This window comes from Rhinoraja longicauda, chromosome 4 (assembly GCF_053455715.1).
Source record: "Rhinoraja longicauda isolate Sanriku21f chromosome 4, sRhiLon1.1, whole genome shotgun sequence".
In the NCBI taxonomy this organism is placed as follows: Eukaryota; Metazoa; Chordata; class Chondrichthyes; order Rajiformes; family Arhynchobatidae; genus Rhinoraja; species Rhinoraja longicauda.
In genome coordinates, this window is record NC_135956.1 from 93,464,902 (window position 1) to 93,485,397 (window position 20,496).

A 20,496-nucleotide genomic window follows, 5' to 3' on the forward strand; every position below is an offset into this window, starting at 1 on the left:
CCAAGTGGTTAATGGCAATAACCAGCTGGTTTGCAGATGCAGATACTTCATGGAAGGTGTGAAGTGTGGTGAAGGCTGGAAAGACATTGGATGGGATGCTTTACACAATCAAATTGTTAACTAAAATAAGTCAACTATTTTTTCGAAAGAAAATAAAAAATTGGAATACTATTTATTTTACTCAACTGCACTTCCATCTAATGTCTTCCTGCTCATATTCCATGTTCTTCCATTTTGATTCAAATCATGGGAAAACCTGAAACTACTTTTGCAAGACAACATGTTCAAACACAGTCAGCAATCCCAGTCTGCTCTGGAACGATCACGGAAACATCCAACTTGTTAAAACTCGCTACAAATGCAAGAAACACTTACAAAGTGTTTGCTAGTTTTCTGCCAACAGTTTTGATATAAAATGTGATACATTGTGGAATCTTATAGCACCTGCAGAAACTGTCTGAGCCAGCACACTCTGTAGATGTCTGTCAGATCTGTACATTTAATCCAATTCCCTTGGTCTTTCTCTCACACTTTGTTTTTGTTTTTCAAATATCTATGCACTTTCTTTTGAAAAGATCTTTTGAATTTAACTACCATTTTGTTTTGTTGCAGCTCCTGAGGTACAACCTTCAACATCCAATGCCCATGACTGGCGTACGGTTATTACAAAGTCTACCATCCACAAAATCTACTGCAGTAACTCACACAGGCTGCTCCAGAAATACTTCCCAAACACACAACCTCTGCCACCAAGAAGGACAAGGGCAACGGCCAAATGGAAATTTCAATACATGTGGGTTCTACTCCAGGTCACTCACATAGAACATAGATTATAGAACATGGAACATGAATTATATAACATGGAACATGGATTATAGAACATGGAACATAGATTATAGAACATGGAACATAGATTATAGAACATGGATTTATTCACAAAATGCTGGAGTAACTCAGCAGGTCAGGCAGCATCTCGGGAGAGAAGGAATGGGTGACGTTTCGGGTCGAGACCCTTCTTCACCCGAAACGTCACCCATTCCTTCTCTCCCGAGATGCTGCCTGACCTGCTGAGTTACTCCAGCATTTTGTGAATAAATCGATTTGTACCAGCATCTGCAGTTATTTTCTTATAGAACATGGAACATAGACTAGAGAACATAGATTATAGAACATGGAACATGGATTATAGAACATAGATTATGGAACATGGATTATAGAACATAGAGCATAGATTATAGAAAATAGATTATAGAACATTGAACGGATTATAGAACATAGAGCACAGATTATAGAACATAGATTATAGAAAATGGAACATGGATTATAGAACATGGAGCATGGATTATAAAACATGGAACATGGATTATAGAACATGGTTTATAGAACATAGATTATAGAACATAGATTATAGAACATAGAACATAGATTATGGAACATAGAATAGATTATAGAACATGGAACATAGATTATAGAACATAAAACATAGATTATAGAACATGGAACATAGAACATAGATTATAGAACATGGAACATGGATTATAGAACATGGAACATGGATTATAGAACATGGAACATAGATTATAGAACATAGATGTTAGAGCACAGAACAACAGTACAGCAGAGGAACAGGCCTAATGGCCCACAATGTCTGTGTCAAACTTGGTGCTGTTAAACTAATATCATCTGCCAGCATGTGATTCATATCCCTCCATCCCCTGTATATCTATGAACCTATCTAAAAGCCTTGTAAATGCCACTATTGTATCTACTTCCATTACCAACCCCAGCAGCGTGTTCCAAGCACCCATCACTCTATGTAAATAACTTCCCCTGCACATGTCCTTTAAACTTTGCCTCTCTTGCCTTAAAGCTATGCCCTCTAGTCCTTGACATTTCCACCCTGACGAAAAAGATTCTGACTGACAACCTTATCTATGATAATTTTATGAACTTCTATCAGGTCATAGAGTCATACAGAGTGGAAACATGCTCTTTGCCCCAGCTTGCCCATACTAACCAAGGTGCCCCAACTACACCAGCCCCACCTGCCCTGGTTTGGCCCACATCGCTCTAAACCTTTCTTATCCATGTGCCTGTCCAAATGGCATAAATGTTGTTATAGTTTCTGCTCAACTACTTCCTCCAGCAGCACATTCAATATCCCAATCACTCCCTTCTGTGGCTAGCATGCAAATAATCGCCTGGGCTGGGCGCCATCTTGGAATCAATCCAATATCAATCCATAATTTTTGTCTTTCATGACTGATCTCAGCCATTATTGCAGCCTTTTACTTAAGGAAGATTTTATGCTTTCCCAGGCTCATGGTTGGAAGGGAAGCTACCCTTGGCCTAATTCTGGCAGCTTCTTGCGGCAGGATCGTCAGAGGCTGTGGAACCTGAATTGAAAAGGGAAAATTAGACAGCAAATGGCTTACTTTTACCTGGTTTCTTCACATAAAATTACATGCCACGAGACAAACTGAGGTAAGTATAATTGACACAGAGGCAAAAGCGTAGAAAAAGTGAATAGAAATCGAATTGAAAAGATAACCTTTGAGATGAATTTAAATTGGTGAGTCCAGGCGAAGAACTTGTAGTAGTGAGGTGAGGAGAATGTGAAATATACAGGACGCTGTCATGAGTGGAACAAGGAACTGGGCAGAGAGTGAGTTATGGAGATAACAGGCTTAATAGGGAAATATTTTAGTAGGAATTTGAATGCAAAGAGTTGATAAAAATAAATTAGAGTTAGTGAGGGAAAGACAGTGGTGCATATCAGCAAGAGTGCTCCTTGTCTCACTGCCCGAGAAAATCCCAATATATGACAGTAATATAGTGCAGTATAAATGGCACCAAAAGGAGGAAAACAATCTCAATAAACATTTACATTTCTACAACAGTTTGAACTTCAGAAAAAAACAGGCTTGTCATGGGAACATTATCAAATAAAATTCACTATCCATGCAAGTCTAGTTAACAATTTGGGGAGCGAAAGCTTGGTCAAGCAAGTAATTTAAGGAGAAGTGGAGTGTGTGGGGATGTCTCGCTAAAGTTTAATCCTTTAAGAGTTTAGTACAGGGCTACCAAGAAGGAGTAACTCAGCGGGTCAGGCAGCATCTGTGGAAGACATGGATAGGTGACGTTTCACAGAGTGCTGGAGTAACTCAGCGGGTCAGGCAGCATCTGTGGAGAACATGGATAGGTGACATTTCACAGAGTGCTGGAGTAACTCAGCGCGTCAGGCAGCATCTCTAGAGAAAACAGAAGGGTGACGTTTCGGGTCGGTTCCCTTCTTCAGACTGTTTCTACTTCTTCAGTCAGAAGGGTCCTAACCCGAAACATCACCCATCCTTTTTCTACACAGATGCTGACCTGCTGAGTTACTCAATCACTTTGTGTCTATCTTTAATATAAATCAGCATCTGCAGTTCTTTGTTTCTACGGAGTGATTACAATGGGGTTACTTCCAGCCCGTCATGGGAAGAGGTTTCAGACTGTCTGAGTGTTCAGGAGATCACAAAAAAAGGGAAGCTGAGGGAGGATGTTTATCCGAGCACAGATTGTTTGATCCCATCTCCTTTGATGCTGGGCTTTTCCTCAGACTTACTTATTTAAAAATAAAGCTCAATTTTTTATCACCTTTCCTAAAAATGTTCTCTCACTGAACTGAAAAATAATCATGAAAAGCTGAAGTAAATTACCTGCTCCACCCACTGCTCCTCCCTCATTGGCAATTTATGTATGAATCTTATGATTTCCAGCAGATATTTTCAGCGATCAACAGCGCCTGCTGGTTTTAGGGTGCAAAGATTACTTCATTTATTTGGCCATAACGAGAGGATTTGAGTGTAAAAGCAAGGAGGTCCTACTACAGTTGTACAGGGCCCTGGTGAGACCACATCTGGAGTATTGTGTGCAGTTTTGGTCTCCTAATTTGAGGAAGGACATTCATGCTTTTGAGGGAGTGCAGTGTAGCTTCACCAGGTTAATTCCCGGGATGGCGGGACTGACATGACGAAAGAATGGATCGGCTGGGCTTGTATTCACTGGAATTTAGAAGGATGAGAGGGAATCTTATAGAAACATGTTAAGTTCTTAAGGGATTGGACAGGCTAGGTGCATGAAAAATGTTCCCGTTTGGGGGAGTCCAGAACCAGGGGTCACAGTTTAGGAATAAGGGGTAGGCCATTTAGGACTGGGACGAGGAAAAACTTTTTCACCCAGAGAGTTGTGAATCTGTGGAATTCTCTGCCACAAAAGGCAGTGGAGGCCAATTCACTGGATGTTTTCAAGAGAGAGTTAGATTTAGTTCTTAGGGCTAAGGTATCAAGAGATATGTGGAGAAGGCAGGAACGGGGTACTGATTTTGGAGGATCAGCCATGATCATATTGAATGGAGGTGCTGGCTCGATGGGCAGAATGGCCTACTCCTGCACCTATTTTCTATGTTTCTATGGAAGAAATGCATCAATGTCAGCATCCAAAACATTAAAAGTGCCAAAAAACAAAAAAAATTAGAAGAGAGGGAGTGAATGTGTGAGAGAGCGAGAGAGAGGGGGGGGGCGGGGGGAGAGAGAGAGAGAGAGAGAGGGGGCGGGAGAGAGAGGGGAGGGATGGAGAGTCAAAAAAGAGAGAGTTAGGGAGAGAAGGAGAGAAAGTGAGAAGGAGACAGTGGAAAGAGAGAGAGAGGGATTATGATCACTTCATTCCACTGCCTCAGGCAACTGGTCGTAGCTCACCCAACACAAGCAATAAAACAGTGGCCATCTCTGCCCAATGGGATGTCCTCCTGTGTTTCCCAGTCACATGCACAGCAACGTGCAAATTTCACTGCCCAATCATGAACCCTTCCAAACGCCTGGTCTCTAAAATAAGATATGTTATTATGAATTCACAGAAATATGACCATCTATTTTTGTATCATTATTTTGTATAATTATTGGCTGGTATTCTGGGCAAACAATTATATGAGCTGTTTTCACTAAACGCACGGGACACGTGTTCCATGCCCCCTGATACCAGTCCTACCACCACCCAACCCACAGCTAGGAGCTCCAGACACCTGGAATGGGCCAGGATCTCAGCCATCCAGATGGCTCTCACATCTCTGATAGCCAGATGCATTGGCAAGTCTCGGTGGTGCTGAATGGCGGGCACCTTAGGTACTTAGGTAGGGAGACCCGCCTCATTGACAGATAATCATCGGTAGCAAACTCAGTCTTTGACAAACTATTCCACCAGTCCAGCAAACCCTACTGTGATCAAATAGATAAATCCCAGAGGTAGGTAACATGGTCACAGATAGATGATGTGGCACACTGGCCTTCATTAGTCAGGGCACTGAATACAAACATAGGGAGGTTATGCTCCATTTTTATAAAAGGTTGGTGAGCCATCAGCTGGGGTACTGCGTGTTGTACTGGTCAGACACACTGTAAGAGGGATATAGCCATCAGCTGGGGTACTGCGTGTTGTACTGGTCACCACACTGTAAGAGGGATATAGCCATCAGCTGGGGTACTGCGTGTTGTACTGGTCACCACACTGTAAGAGGGATATAGCCATCAGCTGGGGTACTGCGTGTTGTACTGGTCAGACACACTGTAAGAGGGATATGATCGTGCTGGAGAGGGTACAGAATAGACTCAACAGAATGTTGCCTCAGATGGAGCAGATCAGTTATGAGAGACAGGAGAAGCTAGGTCTGTACTCTCTGGAGCTGAGGAGATTCAGAGGGGTCATGATTGAGGTGTATAAATTTATGAGGGGTATAGATAGGGAAGACTGCAGAAAACCTTTAACCATATCAGAGGAAGTAAAATTAGTTGACAGAGATTTTGCGTAAAGGAAAGAGATTTGGAAAGTATCTGTGGGGACTTTCTCGACTGAGAGTCCAGTAAGTAGCTGGCATGCAATGCCTGAGAACATGGTTGAAACATACCAGAAGTGTTGAGGAAAGCACATCACTCACAGAGGCACAGATGCAGTGGCCCAACTACTGGGAGATGGGATTAATACAGTTGGGCTGAATGTCCAGTTCCCATGCGTTATAATTTCAGGACTCTATTCTGCAACGACCTCCAATTGCACCCTCAAAGGCCAGTCTGGCCATTCTAGCCCTGCGTGTACAGAGGACAGTTGGTCACGATACATTCAAAGGGGTACACACACAATATCAGATAATATCACATATTACATTCCTTTTGTAATAATTGTCAAAAACAAAAGGAAAAAAAATAATATTCAGAGTAACTGATCATATCTCTGTGGCACAAACTTTTTTTGAATACTGAGGCCAATGGACTGTCCGTTTAAACCTGGTCCTAACTAGCTGTGGTTCTTCCCGGGCATGGAACATAGAACAGCCCCATCCACTGTTCTGCCTTTCTCCCCTACTCTACCATAATCAGTCTGAAGATGGGTCCCAACCAAAAACGTCACCTATCCATGTTTTCCCGAGATGCTGCCTGACCCGCTGAGTTACACCAACACTTTATATAATTTTGGGTAAACCAGCATCTGCAGTTCCGTGTGTATCCAGAGAACAGTACAGCGCAGGAACAGGCCTTTTCGGCCACAATATCAGTTCTGAACATGATGCCAAGTTATTGTGAGCAGTTTTGGGCCACATATCTGAGGGAGGATGAACTGGTATTAGAGAGGGTCCAGAGGAGGTTTACGAGAATGATCCCGGGGGGATCATTATGTTAACGTATGATGAGCATTTGACGGCACTGGGCCTGTCCTCGCTGGAGTTTAGAAGGATGAGGAGGGACCTCATTGAAACCTACGGAATAGTAAAAGGCCTGGACAAAGAGAGTTGTAAATCTGTGGAATTCTCTGCCTCAGAAGGCAGTGGAGGCCAATTCTCTGAATGCTTTCAAGAGAGAGCTAGATTGAGCTCTTAAGGATAGCAGTCAGGGATATGGGGAGAAGGCAGGAACGGGGTACTGATTGGGAATGATCAGCCATGATCACATTGAATGGTAGTGCTGGCTCGGCGGGCCGAATGGCCTACTCCTACTCGTATTGTCTATTGTCTATTGAATGTGGGGAGGATGTTTTATTTCATGGGAGAGTCTTGGACCAGAGTGCACAGCTTTAGATTAAAAGGATGTTTCTTTTGAAAGGAGATGAGAAGGAATTAGTAGTCCGGGGCTCCCTCCTCCCTGCACACTCGGTAAGTGCCTTTCGCCGCCAACGGCTCCACGGAGGGGAGGGGAGTGGAGTGGACGTGGGGCCGAGTGGGGGGAGGGAATGGTGGGGGGAGGAGGGAATGGGATTATGGGGGTGGGGGGAGGAAAGGGGGTGGTGGGGAAAGGGTGGGGGAGAGTGAGAGTGGGTGAGGAGAGAGTAGGGGGAGAGTGGGACTGGGGAGGGGGACAGCGGGGGTGGTTGGGGGAAGGGAGTGGGGGTGGTTGGGGGAAGAGAGAGTGGGGGTGGTTGGGGAAGAGAGAGTGGGGGTGGGGGGAAGGGGAACAGTGGGGGGCAGGGAAGAGGGGGGAGGGGGGTGGGAGGAGCAGAGAGGGGGTGGGAGGAGCAGAGAGTGGGGGTTGTTGGGAGAGTGGGACTGGGGAGGGGGTGGTGGGGGGGAAGAGAGGGGGGGTGGGAGGAGCAGAGAGGGGGTGGGAGGAAGGGGACAGTGGGGGTCAGGGAAGAGTGGGGGGGAAGGTGGGTGGGGGAAGGGGACAGTGAGAGTGAACGGGGGAGGAGGGGGTGGGGAGGAGGGAGGGGGTGAGGGAGGAGAGGGGGTGTGGTGATGGGAAGAGAGAGTGGGGGTGGGAGGGAAGGGGGACTGAGGGCCAGGGAAAAGGGGAGAGTGGGGGGAGGGAGTGGGGGAGGGAGGGAAAGGTGGGTGATGGGGAAGGGGACAGTGAGAGTGAAAGGAGGGGAGGGTGGGTGGAGGAGAGAAGGAGTGTGGGGGGAAGGGGGTGGTGGTGGGGGGAAGAGAGTGGGGGGTAGGGGGGAAGGGGGACAGTGGGGGTGGGGGACAGTGGGGGGGAGGGGGACGGTGAGAATGCAGGTGGGGCGAGTGGGTGGAGGGGAGGGGAGGGGGTGAGGAGAGAGTGGGGGAGGCGGGTGAGGAGGGGTGGAGGAGAGAGTGGGGCTGGGGAGGAGAGAGTGGGGCGTGAGAGGAGAGAATGGGGAGGTGGGGGAGGAGAGAGTGGTGGAATGGGGGTGGAGGAGAGTGCGAGTGGGGGTGGGAGGGAGAGTGGGGCTGGGGAGGAGAGAATGGGGGGTGGGGGGGAGGAGAGAGTGGTGGAATGGGGGGTGGAGGAGAGTGCGGGTGGGAGGGAGAGTGCTACTGGGGAGGAGGGTGGGGTGGGGAGGAGGGAAGAGTGCGGGGGGGAGGAGGGGTGGGGAGAAGGGGACAGCAGGGGTGGGGGGGGGAGGGGGTGTTGGTGGGGGATGAGAGAGTGGGGGTTGGGGAGAAAGGGGACAGTGGGGGTCGGGGAAGATGGGAGAGTGGGGGGTAGGGAGAGGAGGGCTAAGGAGGATTGAGTAGGGGGTTGAGGATGCTACACCAATACAGGAGAGGCTTTGGGTCCAAGGCTCCTCGGTCACACCCTTTCCCCTTCCCTGTACCGCCTTTAATTGCGCTCCCCCTCCCCTGGAGGAGCACGGCACCACAGTGAAGGAGAAAGAAGATGGCCGCTGGCAGGACGGTTTCAGAGGCTCCCTCTCCCTCTCCCCTTTCCCTTCCTCACCCACCCCTCCCCTCTCCACCTCCCCTCCTCCCCCCCCCCCTCCTCCTCCTCCTCCCCCCCCCCCCAATTGAATTTCTTTTATTTTTAAGAGACAATTTATTTTAAAGAAAAAACGCGATTTCCCCAGGTCGCAATGGAAACCCTAGGAGGAACTTGTCAATGTGCTTACATATATTGTTACATTTATGTTAATGCATGTACAATATTTGTTCATTTCAATAAATAATAATCAAATGCAGACAGTTATTTAACAATATGTTAAAGATTAGTTACATTTATACAGTCTTACAGTTACAACCGTAACCTTTGAGGGCAACCATAATGCTGATGTGGCCCGAGGTGAAAATGAGTTTGACACCCCTGGGCTAATGGAATCAAGAGATATGGGGAGAAGGCAGGCACAGGTCACTGATTGTGGATGATCAGCCATGATCACAATGAATAGCGGTGCTGTCTGCCTCTTACTGCACCTATTTTCTATGTTTCTATGTTTTCCATGCTGGCAATGAAAATTCTGTTAATATTTTACAACCGTGAACATCTGCTGAGGATTATTCCTGAGAATGCCAGGCACACACCATCATTTTGCTCTTCTGTTTATCCTCATCATTGAGTCTCTGGGAGCCTGTCTTCGCCCCCAGCTTCATCGACATGCTCCACCCCACCCAGGAGAAGAAAGAGGAGCCAGAGATAGATCTGAGTCATTGCATATTACAGGGCAGCACAATGGCACAGCTGGGTGAGCTGCTGCGTCCTCACAGCTCCAGAGACGTAGGTTCGATCCTGACCTTGGGTGCTGTCTGCGTGGAGTTTGTACATTCTCTGACTGCTCTGGTTTGCTCCCACATCCCAAAGATGTGTGACTTTGTAGGTTAACTGGCCCATAGTGTGTAGGGAGTGGATGAGAAAATGGAATAACAGAACTAGTGTGAACGGGTAATCGCTGGTCGGCATTGTGTCGGTAGGCCAAAGGGCCTGTTTCCATGCTGTATCTTTAAACTAAACTTAAACAACGGGCTGGATTAGAGGTTTGAGGTTTAAATGAAGGGATACCTCATTCTGATCAGCTTCAGATAGACCAACAGGATGGAGAAGTGAATGTGCTTTGTTTCCAGAGGGCTTGTCATAGAGGGCATGGGTGAGTGTTGCAAAATGGGAGCACACAGAGACAGGCTGATGCAGATGTACATGGAGATACTAAGCACATTTCCCAGTCTCCTTGTCAGCTGTCAGGGGGCAAACCAAACACGAGACAACCTGTAGAGAAAACACAAGGCACAGTCATTCATATCATTGTATGGTTATAAGATTCTTTTAACATTAACTTTCCGAGATTTGTCTCATTAAATTCTTTTGTGTAAATTGTGTAAATTGTTCTAGCCCTAAGCACTTTAATGAAATGTACTGTTTGGGTAAAGTACAGTGCTTTGGAAAGATGGTTTAATAGTCTTTGAATTTTCTTTCATCATGTTTAAAAGCACAATGTGATCATCATTTGATTCAATGGATGTTCAGGAAATGGAGGGTTGTGGTTCATATGCAGACAAAGGAGATTCGTTTCATTTGGCGTTATGTTCAGCACAGACATTTTGGGCAGAAGGGCCTGTTCCTAAGCTGTACTGTTCCTTGTTTCAGGGTAAAGAGTTAACTGGTAGAGGAATATGAAGTGATCAGGGCCTGCAAGTGAATCACATTGTCCCTTTATCTGAGCCAGCATCATCCCTTCCTGCTGCAGTTGCATCCAGGGTGGATCGGGGTGGATAGGAAGGATACGCTGGTGTCCTGAACGTGAAATGTCTGTCAGGATTTCTTGCAAATGTTGACAATGCAATAGTTGAATGCGCCTGGCCCTTTGCGCCTGGCCCTTTGCGCCTGGCCCTTTGACTATACTATAACAGGCACACACTTACCTTTCTTAAAACTTTCCTTCCATTTAAAGATCAAATATTTCTTTTAGACATATAACGTCAACCCTTCAAATGAGGTGAAATGTTTCAGGAGAAAGGGCAGCTATACTTGTTATTTCCTTCTTTAAATTGTTCCTGTGTCAACAACGTTGAGTAACAATGATATTGGAAAATAGTCTGCAAAGGTGGTCACGGTTTCCAGTGACTTTGCCGGCTTTATTGTCTCCAGTCCTGGTCGTGACAACATGGCCATGGATTAGGAGAAAGTGGCAGACTTGGCTTGTTCTTTAGTTGCTGGTGAGATGAGGACAAGCAATCCCTAGATGTGTTTTGACTGCACAGGCTTAAACCTCTCCTGGCTGTAAAGGTTCTCGGATGGTCAATTTTGTGGATGGATCAAGCGATAGAGTTTAATCAGTGCAAAGATTGAACTGAAAACTTGTTTGGAGTGAACACTCTGGGTAGGCTGAAAACTTGTGAACACAGAAACAGATGGTGAACGTATTTCCCTGGTGCCTTTTCTAAAGTCAGAACCCTGCAGACTGAGGCTCAGACCATTGCTTGGGGCAGAGAATCCTTTGGAATATAAGGAAGTGAGCAGGTGCAGGCCAAAGAGATTAGATTATCTTGGCATCATGTTTGGCACAGACATTGTAGACCATGGCCTGTTACTGTGCTGTACTGTTCTCTGTATTTCTTTCCCAAACCCTTTTCAACGCCCTGTCCCATTGTAGCAGATAATGGAGCTTTGGGTTTATGAAGAAGCAGCTAAAACTGTCAATGGTCATGGTTGTCTGTATATCAGCCAATCGTGGGTACTTGGAGAGAGCTGGTCAGAATGTTTCCAACTGTTCATGAAAAATAGAATTCTGTATGGAGCATCAAATGTTCCCAATGGTCTACAAGTACAAATACTGCTTCGGGTGGGATGCCTCACAGTTTGACCTTGACCATTCATCACCCAGTAACCTTCTCAGCTCGACATTATAAGCGGGAAAGTACAGCTGGCTGTTAAGAGGATTTTGCTCTTATTTATGCGTTAGACTATATGGTGACAAAAGATAGATACTAATGAGATAATGTTAAATAACAAAGGTTTATAAAAATGCCGACGTGTCAGAGTTGTTGTAAGCATTGAGTAGTGTGAAGTGCAGTGAACAAGGGTGACATCCCACCTTCTGCCTCAGGGGAATCAGGCTGTGATCAACCCTGTGTGAGAAGCAACTGCAGATGCTCGTTTAAACAGAAGATAGACACAAAAAGCTGGAGTAACTCAGCGGGACAGGCAGCATCTCTGGAGAGAAGGAATGGGTAGACATAAAATGTTGGAGTAACTCAGCAGGTCAGGCAGCATCTCGAGAGACAGAAGGAATGGGTAGACACAAAATGCTTGAGTAACTCAGCGGGTCAGGTAACCTCTCAGGAGAGAAGGAATGGGTGACGTATAGGTTCTGAAGAAGGGCCTCGACCTGAAACGCCACCCATTCCTTCTCTCCAGAGATGCTGACTGTCCCGCTGAGTTACTCCAGCTTTTTGTGTCTACCTTGTGTTCAACCCTGTGTCTATTTGATCCTAAGGTGACCTTCACTGCATCCTGCTAAGCATACCTTCATGTTAAAAGTCTTTAGAAAGTTTGCATTCCTCCACCGCCCTTCTCCGTCTTCCTCTTATTTCCCGAGCACTGACTTGAACTTCTGTTCTGTTCAGATAAATCTGTCCGAGCTTCAACTAATCAATGATAAAACCCCTTGTGATACCTCAACGTGACCATCGGAATGTTTCTTGGCAGATGGGATTTAAACCTGTCATCAAAATAAATACTGGACTCGTAATGTCGTAAGGTGAGGGATTTCAGAGCAGAATTCAAGCAATGGTCAGTGGGGCCTCAACCGCAGAGTGCTGGGCTTTGGAATTTCAGGCAGGTGGGTTTTAGGTGCAGAATTTACGGTATGTAGCAGGTGTGACACTGATTACACCAGAGCTGACAAGGGGAAAATAAACAGGTTTTAGATGAGAAGCGATTAGGAAATATGTTGCAAATAAAGGAATGGAAAGTAACAAATTAGAAAGTAAGATTTCTGAAGACAGAATAAAGACAAAGATTGAATTATAGGAAATGTTAAAGACTTATAAGTAAAAGCATAAAACCAAAGTCAAAATATGTGAGGTGGGCCAAAGGGCCTATTTCTGTGCAGTACAGCTCTATGACTCTGACTCTGTAAGATTCACCTTATGTTTAAATGTTAAAAACGAGAAAGATGTTTAGTTGGTGAGTCACATTAGTTCTTGGAGGGGAATAGACGAAATGGATTGGAGGAGAGAAACATCAACATGTGTAAAATAAATAATCTCCAGGCCACTGAATGATGAAACAAGTACCCTCTGAGTGGGAGAGGTGGATAGAGGTTCCCGTCTCGAGCCTTGAGTGCAGGAGTAGCCCAGCGCTCAGGGATGTTAACTTCTGAACGAAACAATAAAGCAAAGGTCCATCTGGCTGTAGGCACACGTAATATATATCGCAGTGTCAACCTTTTCCCAGGCATTGTAGCTAACACTTATCTCTGAGGTTTATCGCCTTTAGGGCATTCTGACATTTTGAAAGGCACACATTAATGGAAGCCGTTTTCTCGTTCACATTCCAGATTATTAAATAGAGTTTTGAACCAAGTAACAGACATCTAGCCTGATTTTATAAACATTAACATGGACTGGACAAGCTAGATGCAGGAACAATGTTCCCCATTTGAGGAAGGACGTGCTTGCAGCGTAGGTTCACGAGGGACTGTCATATGGGGAAAAATTGGAAAGACTGGGCTTGTATTCACGAGTTTAGAAGGATGAGAGGAGATCTTATACAGATGTACAAAATTATAAAAGGACTAGACAAGCTCGATGCAGGAAAAATGTTCCCCATGTTGGGGGAGTCCAGAACCAGGGGCCACAGTCTAAGAATAAAGGGGAGGCCATTTAAAACTGCGGTGAGAAGAAACTTTTTCACCCAGAGAGTTGTGAATTTGTGGAATTCTCTGCCACAGAGGGCAGTGGAGGCCAATTCACTGGATGAATTTAAAAGAGAGTTAGATAGAGCTCTGGGGGCTAGCGGAATCAAGGGATATGGGGAGAAGGTTCGCATGGGTTAGTGATTGTGGATGATCAGCCATGATTGCAATTGCAATTGCAACAAATCTGAAATCATCATCATTGGTCCAAAAACGCTCACCAAATCCACCCAAAACTTCATCCTCAACATTGATGGTCTCCCAGTATCCACCTCCCCTCACATCCGGAATCTTGGAATCATCTTTGATCAAACCCCCTCCTTCGACAAACACATCAAACACATCACAAAGACAGCCTTCTTCCACCTCAAAAACATTGCCCGTCTCCGTCCATCCCTCTCCTCCACAGCTGCAGAAACCCTCATCCACGCCTTCATCACCTCCCGTCTGGACTACTGCAACAGCCTCCTCTATGGTGCACCCTAAAAAATCATCAGTAAACTTCAATACGTTCAAAACTCAGCTGCCCGTCTACTCACCCACACCCCGATCCGTGACCATATCACCCCCGTCCTTTACAAACTCCACTGGCTCCCCATCCCCCAGAGAATCCAGTACAAAATCCTCCTCATAACCTACAAAGCCCTCCATAACCTGGCCCCATCCTACCTGACCGACCTCCTCCACAGGCACACTCCCACCTGCACCCTCCGCTCTGCTGCTGCCAATCTCCTATCCCCCCACATCCGGACCAAACTCAGATCCTGGGGGGACAGGGCTTTCTCCATCGCTGCTCCCACCCTATGGAACTCACTACCCCAAACCGTTAGAGACTCCTCCACACTCACCACATTCAAAACATCGCTGAAGTCTCACCTGTTCAGTACTGCCTTCAACCACTGAAGGTCACCTCACCTTCTGTCTCTTTTCTCTGTTCGTTTACTTATTTACTTATTTATCTATTTATTCATTTCCCTATGTTCTCTAAATCTCTGTAAAGCGTCTTTGAGTATATGAAAAGCGCTATATAAATATAATGCATTATTATTATTATTATTATGATCACAATGAATGGCGGTGCTGGCTCGAAGGGCCGAATGGCCTCCTCCACCTGTTTTCTATGTTTCTATTATTGGAAATGAGATAGACACAAAAAGCTTGAGTAACTCAGCAGGACAGGCAGCATCTCTGGAGAGAAGGAATGGGTGACATTTCCAGTCGAGACCCTTCTTCAGACTCAAATTGGAAATGAGAATTCAGTTTAGTTTAGAAATAAAGTGCAGAAAAAGCCCTTTGGCCCACTGAGTCCGCACTGACCAGTGATCCTCACACATTAACACTGTACTACACACATTAGGGACAATCTTACATTTATACCAAGGCAACTAACATACAAACCTGTACGTCCTAGGAGTGTGGGAGGAAACCAATGTTTTCAGAGAAAACCCACGCAGTCACGGGGAAAACGTACAAACTCCATACAGTCAGAGCCCGTGGTCAGGATGGAACCCGGGTCTCTGGCGCTGTTAGGCAGCAACTCTACCTCTGCATCACCATGCTGCCCCAGTGAGAGTTGTGCCAAAGGAATGAAATATGTGCCTGGGAACACATAAACATACTGCAGCTTTACCATTCCACACGAAAGAACGAGATAAGGACAGAATTATCTGGAAATGAGTGTCGATGGGATGATAGTGTTGAAGGCAGAGCTACAGTCAATGTATAATGCAGGGGTCCTTCTTTACTAGATGAGTTTAGGGCCAGGGAGATGCTGTGGACATGTTGTGACGGTAAGCAAACTGCAGGTGATCAAGGTTGTCTGCAGTGTCTAAAGTAGATGGAATGGGATTAAGGTAAGAGGGAAGAGTTTTAAAGAGGATCTTGGGGGTAAATTTCTCACAAAAAGCATAGTGGTATCTGGAATAAGCTGCCAGAGGAGGTAGTAGAGGCAGATACAATAGAGGAATCTGGTCAGGTACTGAAATGAGCCAGGCTGAGAGGGATATTGCATTAATGCCGACAGATGGGATAGATTAATTGATTGGAAGATACAGTATAGAAACAGGCCACGCTGGCCATCGATCACCCATTCACAGTAGTTCCATGTTCCATGTTCCAGGGTGACTTGGACAGGTTGTGTGAGTGGGCGGATACATGGCAGATGCAGTTTAATGTAGATAAGTGTGAGGTTATTCACTTTGGAAGTAAGAATAGAAAGGCAGATTATTATCTGAATGGTGTCAAGTTAGGAAGAGGGGATGTTCAACGAGATCTGGGTGTCCTAGTGCATCAGTCACTGAAAGGAGGCATGCAGGTACAGCAGGCAGTGAAGAAAGCCAATGGAATGTTGGCCTTCATAACAAGAGGAGTTGAGTATAGGAGCAAAGAGGTCCTTCTACAGTTGTACCGGGCCCTGGTGAGACCGCACCTGGAGTACTGTGTGCAGTTTTGGTCTCCAAATTTGAGGAAGGATATTCTTGCTATTGAGGGCGTGCAGCGTAGGTTCACTAGGTTAATTCCCGGAATGGCGGGACTGTCGTATGTTGAAAGGCTGGAGCAATTAGGCTTGTATACACTGGAATTTAGAAGGATGAGGGGGGATCTTATTGAAACATATAAGATAATTAGGGGATTGGACACATTAGAGGCAGGAAACATGTTCCCAATGTTGGGGGAGTCCAGAACAAGGGGCCACAGTTTAAGAATAAGGGGTAGGCCATTTAGAACGGAGATGAGGAAGAACTTTTTCAGTCAGAGAGTGGTGAAGGTGTGGAATTCTCTGCCTCAGAAGGCAGTGGAGGCCAGTTCGTTGGATGCTTTCAAGAGAGAGCTGGAGAGAGCTGGATAGAGCTCTTAAGGATAGCAGAGTGAGGGGGTATGGGGAGAAGGCAGGAACGGGGTACTGATTGAGAGTGATCAGCCATGATCGCATTGAATGGCGGTGCTGGCTCGAAGGGCTGAATGGCCTACTCCTGCACCTATTGTCTATTGTTATCCCACCTTCGCATCCACTCCTACACACTAGGGGCAATTTACAAAGGCCAATTAACCAACAAACCCGCACAGCTTTGGGATGTGTGAGGAAACCGGAACAGCTGGAGGAAACCCACAAGGAGAACGTGCAAACTCCACACAGACAGCCCTCGAGGTCAAGATTGTACCCGGGTCTCTGGCGTTGTGAAGCAGTGACTCTACCAGCTGCATCGCTATGTCATCCTTCAACACTATTTAGCAGTGGCATCTCGGAGATTCTTTTAGTCCTAATTACTATCCAGAAAGTAGCATATTGGCGAAGTCAGTGTGGATTGTACAGAGCATCTTGTGCTTGGCCAATCGATTATTTTTCAAGGGAATGAAATGCCGCGATAAAGGGGTGCAGAGGTGCCGCCAATTAGGGTCATAGAGTCATAGAGTGATACAATGTGAAAACAGGCCCTTCAGCCCAACTTACCCACACCGGCCAACATGTCCCAGCTACACGAGTGCCACCTGCCAGCGTTTGGTCCATATCCCTCCAAACCTGTCCTATCCATGTACCTGTCTAACTGTTTCTTAAATGTTGGGATAGTATCTGCCTGGCAGCTTGTTCCACACATCCACCACCCTTTGTGTGAAAAAGTTACCTCTCAGATTCCAATTAAATCTTTTCCCCTTCACCTTAAACCTATATCCTCTGGTCCTCGATTCCCCTACTCTGAGCAAGAGACTGCATCTACCCGATCTATTCCTCTCATGACCTTATATACTCTATAATATCATCCCTCATCCTCCTGCACTCCAAGGAATAGTCCCAGCCTACTCAACCTCTGCCTATAGCTCAGTCCCTCTAGTCCTGACGACATCCTTGTAAATCTTCTCTGTACCCTTTCCAACTTGAGATCTTTCCTATAACAGTGTCCAGAACTGAACACAATAGCCTAAATGTGGCCTCACCAATGTCTTATACAACTGCAACCTGACCTCCCAACTTCTATACTCAATACTCTGGCTGATGAAGGCCAATGTGCCAAAAGCCTTTTTGACCACCCGATCTGCCTGCGATTCTACCTTCAGGGAACTATGCACCTGCACTCCTAGATCCCCCTGTTCTACAACACTACTCAGAGCCCTACCATTCACTGTGTAGGTCCTGCCCATGTTAGACGTCCCAAAATGTAACACCTCACATTTTTCTGCATTAAATTCCATCATCCATTCCTCAATCCATTTGGTCAATTGATCAAGATCTTGCTGCAATTTTTCACCATAATCTTCACAATCAGCAAAACCACCCACTTTTGTATCATCTGCAAACTTGCTAATCGTACCGCTTATGTTCTCATCGAAACAATAGAAACATAGAAAATAGGTGCAAGAGTAGGCCATTCAGCCCTTCAAGCCAGCACGGCCATTCAATATGATCATAGCTGATCATCCAAAATCAGTACACCGTTCCTGCATTTTCCCCATATCCCTTGATTCCATTAGTCCGAAGAGCTAAATCTAACTCTCTCTTGAAAACGTCCAGCGAATTGGCCTCCACTGCCTTCTGTGGCAGAGAATTCCAGATTCATAACTCTCTGGGTGAAAAAGTTTTTCCTCATCTCAGTCCTAAATGGCCTACCCCTTATTCTTAAACTGTGACTCCTGGTTCTGGATTACCCCAACATCGGCAACATGTTTCCTGCATCTAGTCTGTCCAATCTCTTAAGAATTTTATATGTTTCGATAAGATTCCCTCTCATTCTTCTAAACTCCAGTGAATGCAAGCCCTGTCAACCCATTCTTTCATCATATGTCAGTCCCACCATCCTGGGAATTAACCTGGTGAACCTACACTGTACTCCCTCAATAGCAAGAATGTCCTTCCTCAAATCAGGAGACCTAAACATCACAACATACTCCAGGTGCGGTCTCACCAGGGTCCTGTACAACTGCAGTATGACCTCCTTGCTCCTAAACTCAAAGCCTCTCGCAATGAAGGCCAACATGCCACTAGCTTTCTCCACTGTCTGCTGTACCTGCATGCTTACTTTCAGTGACTGATGCACAAGCACACGCAAGGTATTTATTCACAAAATGCTGGAGTAATTCAGCAGGTCAGGCAGCATCTCAGGAGAGAAGGAATGGGTGACGTTTCGGGTCGAGACCCTTCTTCAGACTGATGTCAGGGGGGCGGAACAAAGGAAGGATATAGGTGGAGACAGGAAGACGAGTGGGAGATCTGGGAAGGGGGAGGGGAAGAGAGGGACAGAGGAACTATCTAAAGTTGGAGAAGTCAATGTTCATACCACTGGGCTGCAAGCTGCCCAGGCGAAATATGAGGTGCTGTTCCTCCAATTTCCGGTGGGCCTCACTATGGCACTGGAGGAAGCCCATGACAGAAAGGTCAGACTGGGAGTGGGAGGGGGAGTTGAAGTGCTCAGCCACTGGGAGATCAGGTTGGTTAAGGCGGACTGAGCAAAGGTGTTGAGCAAACCCAGGTCTTGTTGCATCTCCCCTTTTCCTAATCCAACACCATTCAGATAAAAATCTGCCTTCCTGTTCTTGCCACCAAAGTAGATAACCTCACATTTATCCACATTATACTGCATCTGCCATGCATCTGCCCACTCACCTAACCTATCCAAGGTTCTCATCTAAATCATTGATATAGATGACAAACAGTAACCAAACCCTGAGGCACACCACTAGTCACAGGCCTCCAGTCTAAGCAACCTTCCACCATCACCCTCTGCTTCCTTCCATGGAGCCAATGTTCTATCCATTCAGCTACCTCTCCTTGGATCCCATGCGATCTAACCTTCCAGAGCAGTCGACCACGAGGAACCTTGTCGAATGCTTTACTGAAGTCCATAAATACAATTGAAGAGACGTAGGATAAAGTGTTGCAGAAGTCATTGCAAAACTGAATGTACAGAAAAACAATGAGAATATAACCTTTTGGTGGAAAGTGCGTTGTATTCAGTAAACCAATGACATGAAAGAGAAAATATAACATAAGGGATTGCACAGGTGAACACCACAAAAATTAACTTACTTTTAATTTGGGTGATTAAAACAGAACTGGAAATGTGGATTAAAACAGAACTGGAAATGTGGAAATATGGGAGGAACATTAAAGCAATGGAAATATATACCAAAGGTTTTCTGTAATTATTACATCATGAAGGTTATATTTTATAAAAAAAGTTTGAATAAATGCTTTAACACCAAGACAGAGAACATTAAGGGAACATTAAGCTTGTTTGTAAGCTCTGTTATTTTGATGAACCAGCAGCAGAGTCTACAAACTCTGGCCCATTGCTGGGAAAATGAAGAGAGGAATTGCAAGCAATTACTTCCACATAGAAGGTTCATAGAATATGAAATGCTTTTCACTAACTTCATCAACGTCAATGGGATTGAGATAAAGATCAGACATGACCTCAGAGAAAGGTGTACCAAGCTCCAGAGGCTAAGTGTCCTTTTCTTCCTGTAGGTTCCTATAGCAACGAGAAATGCAGCCTTCAGTTCACCACTTGTCTACCACAGTACATTTAGGCAAGGAACTGCCAAGGCCAATCTGAGTCCTGGGGTAAACTGAGGAGAAACATGCATATTAAAGTTTAGTTTAGAGATATAGTGTGGAATCAGACCCTTCGGCCCACCACTTGTGGAGACACAAGGAACTGCAGGTGCAGGAATATTGAGTAAAACACAAAGTATTGGAGGAACTCAGTGGGTCAGGCAGCATCTGTGGAGGGAATGGACAGATGATGTTTTTGGTTAAGACATTTCTTCAGATATACTAAACTTAGAAACATAGAAAATAGGTGCAGGAGGCCATTTGGCCCTTCGAGCCAGCACCGCCATTCATTGTGATCATGGCTCATCATCCACAATCAGTAACCCGTGCCTGCC

The 20,496-nt window shown here is 45.6% G+C and overlaps 1 protein-coding gene across 4 annotated transcripts in view; it reads left to right on the top strand.

Moving 5' to 3' along the window:
* Positions 1–20,496, top strand: part of LOC144592991 (uncharacterized) — a 119,600-nt gene that overhangs the window by 9,788 nt on the left and 89,316 nt on the right. For 2 of the 4 annotated variants that reach the window (XM_078398405.1, XM_078398407.1), the window contains exons 2-3: positions 613–793; positions 2,319–2,484. In XM_078398405.1, coding sequence (XP_078254531.1) covers positions 613–793; positions 2,319–2,400 — 263 coding nt within the window. In that variant the 3' untranslated portion in view covers positions 2,401–2,484. Of the gene's footprint in view, positions 1–612; positions 794–2,318; positions 2,485–7,130; positions 7,181–8,797; positions 8,861–8,991; positions 9,006–20,496 lie in introns of those variants that run through there. The other 2 variants (XM_078398404.1, XM_078398406.1) reach the window with 2 other exon arrangements.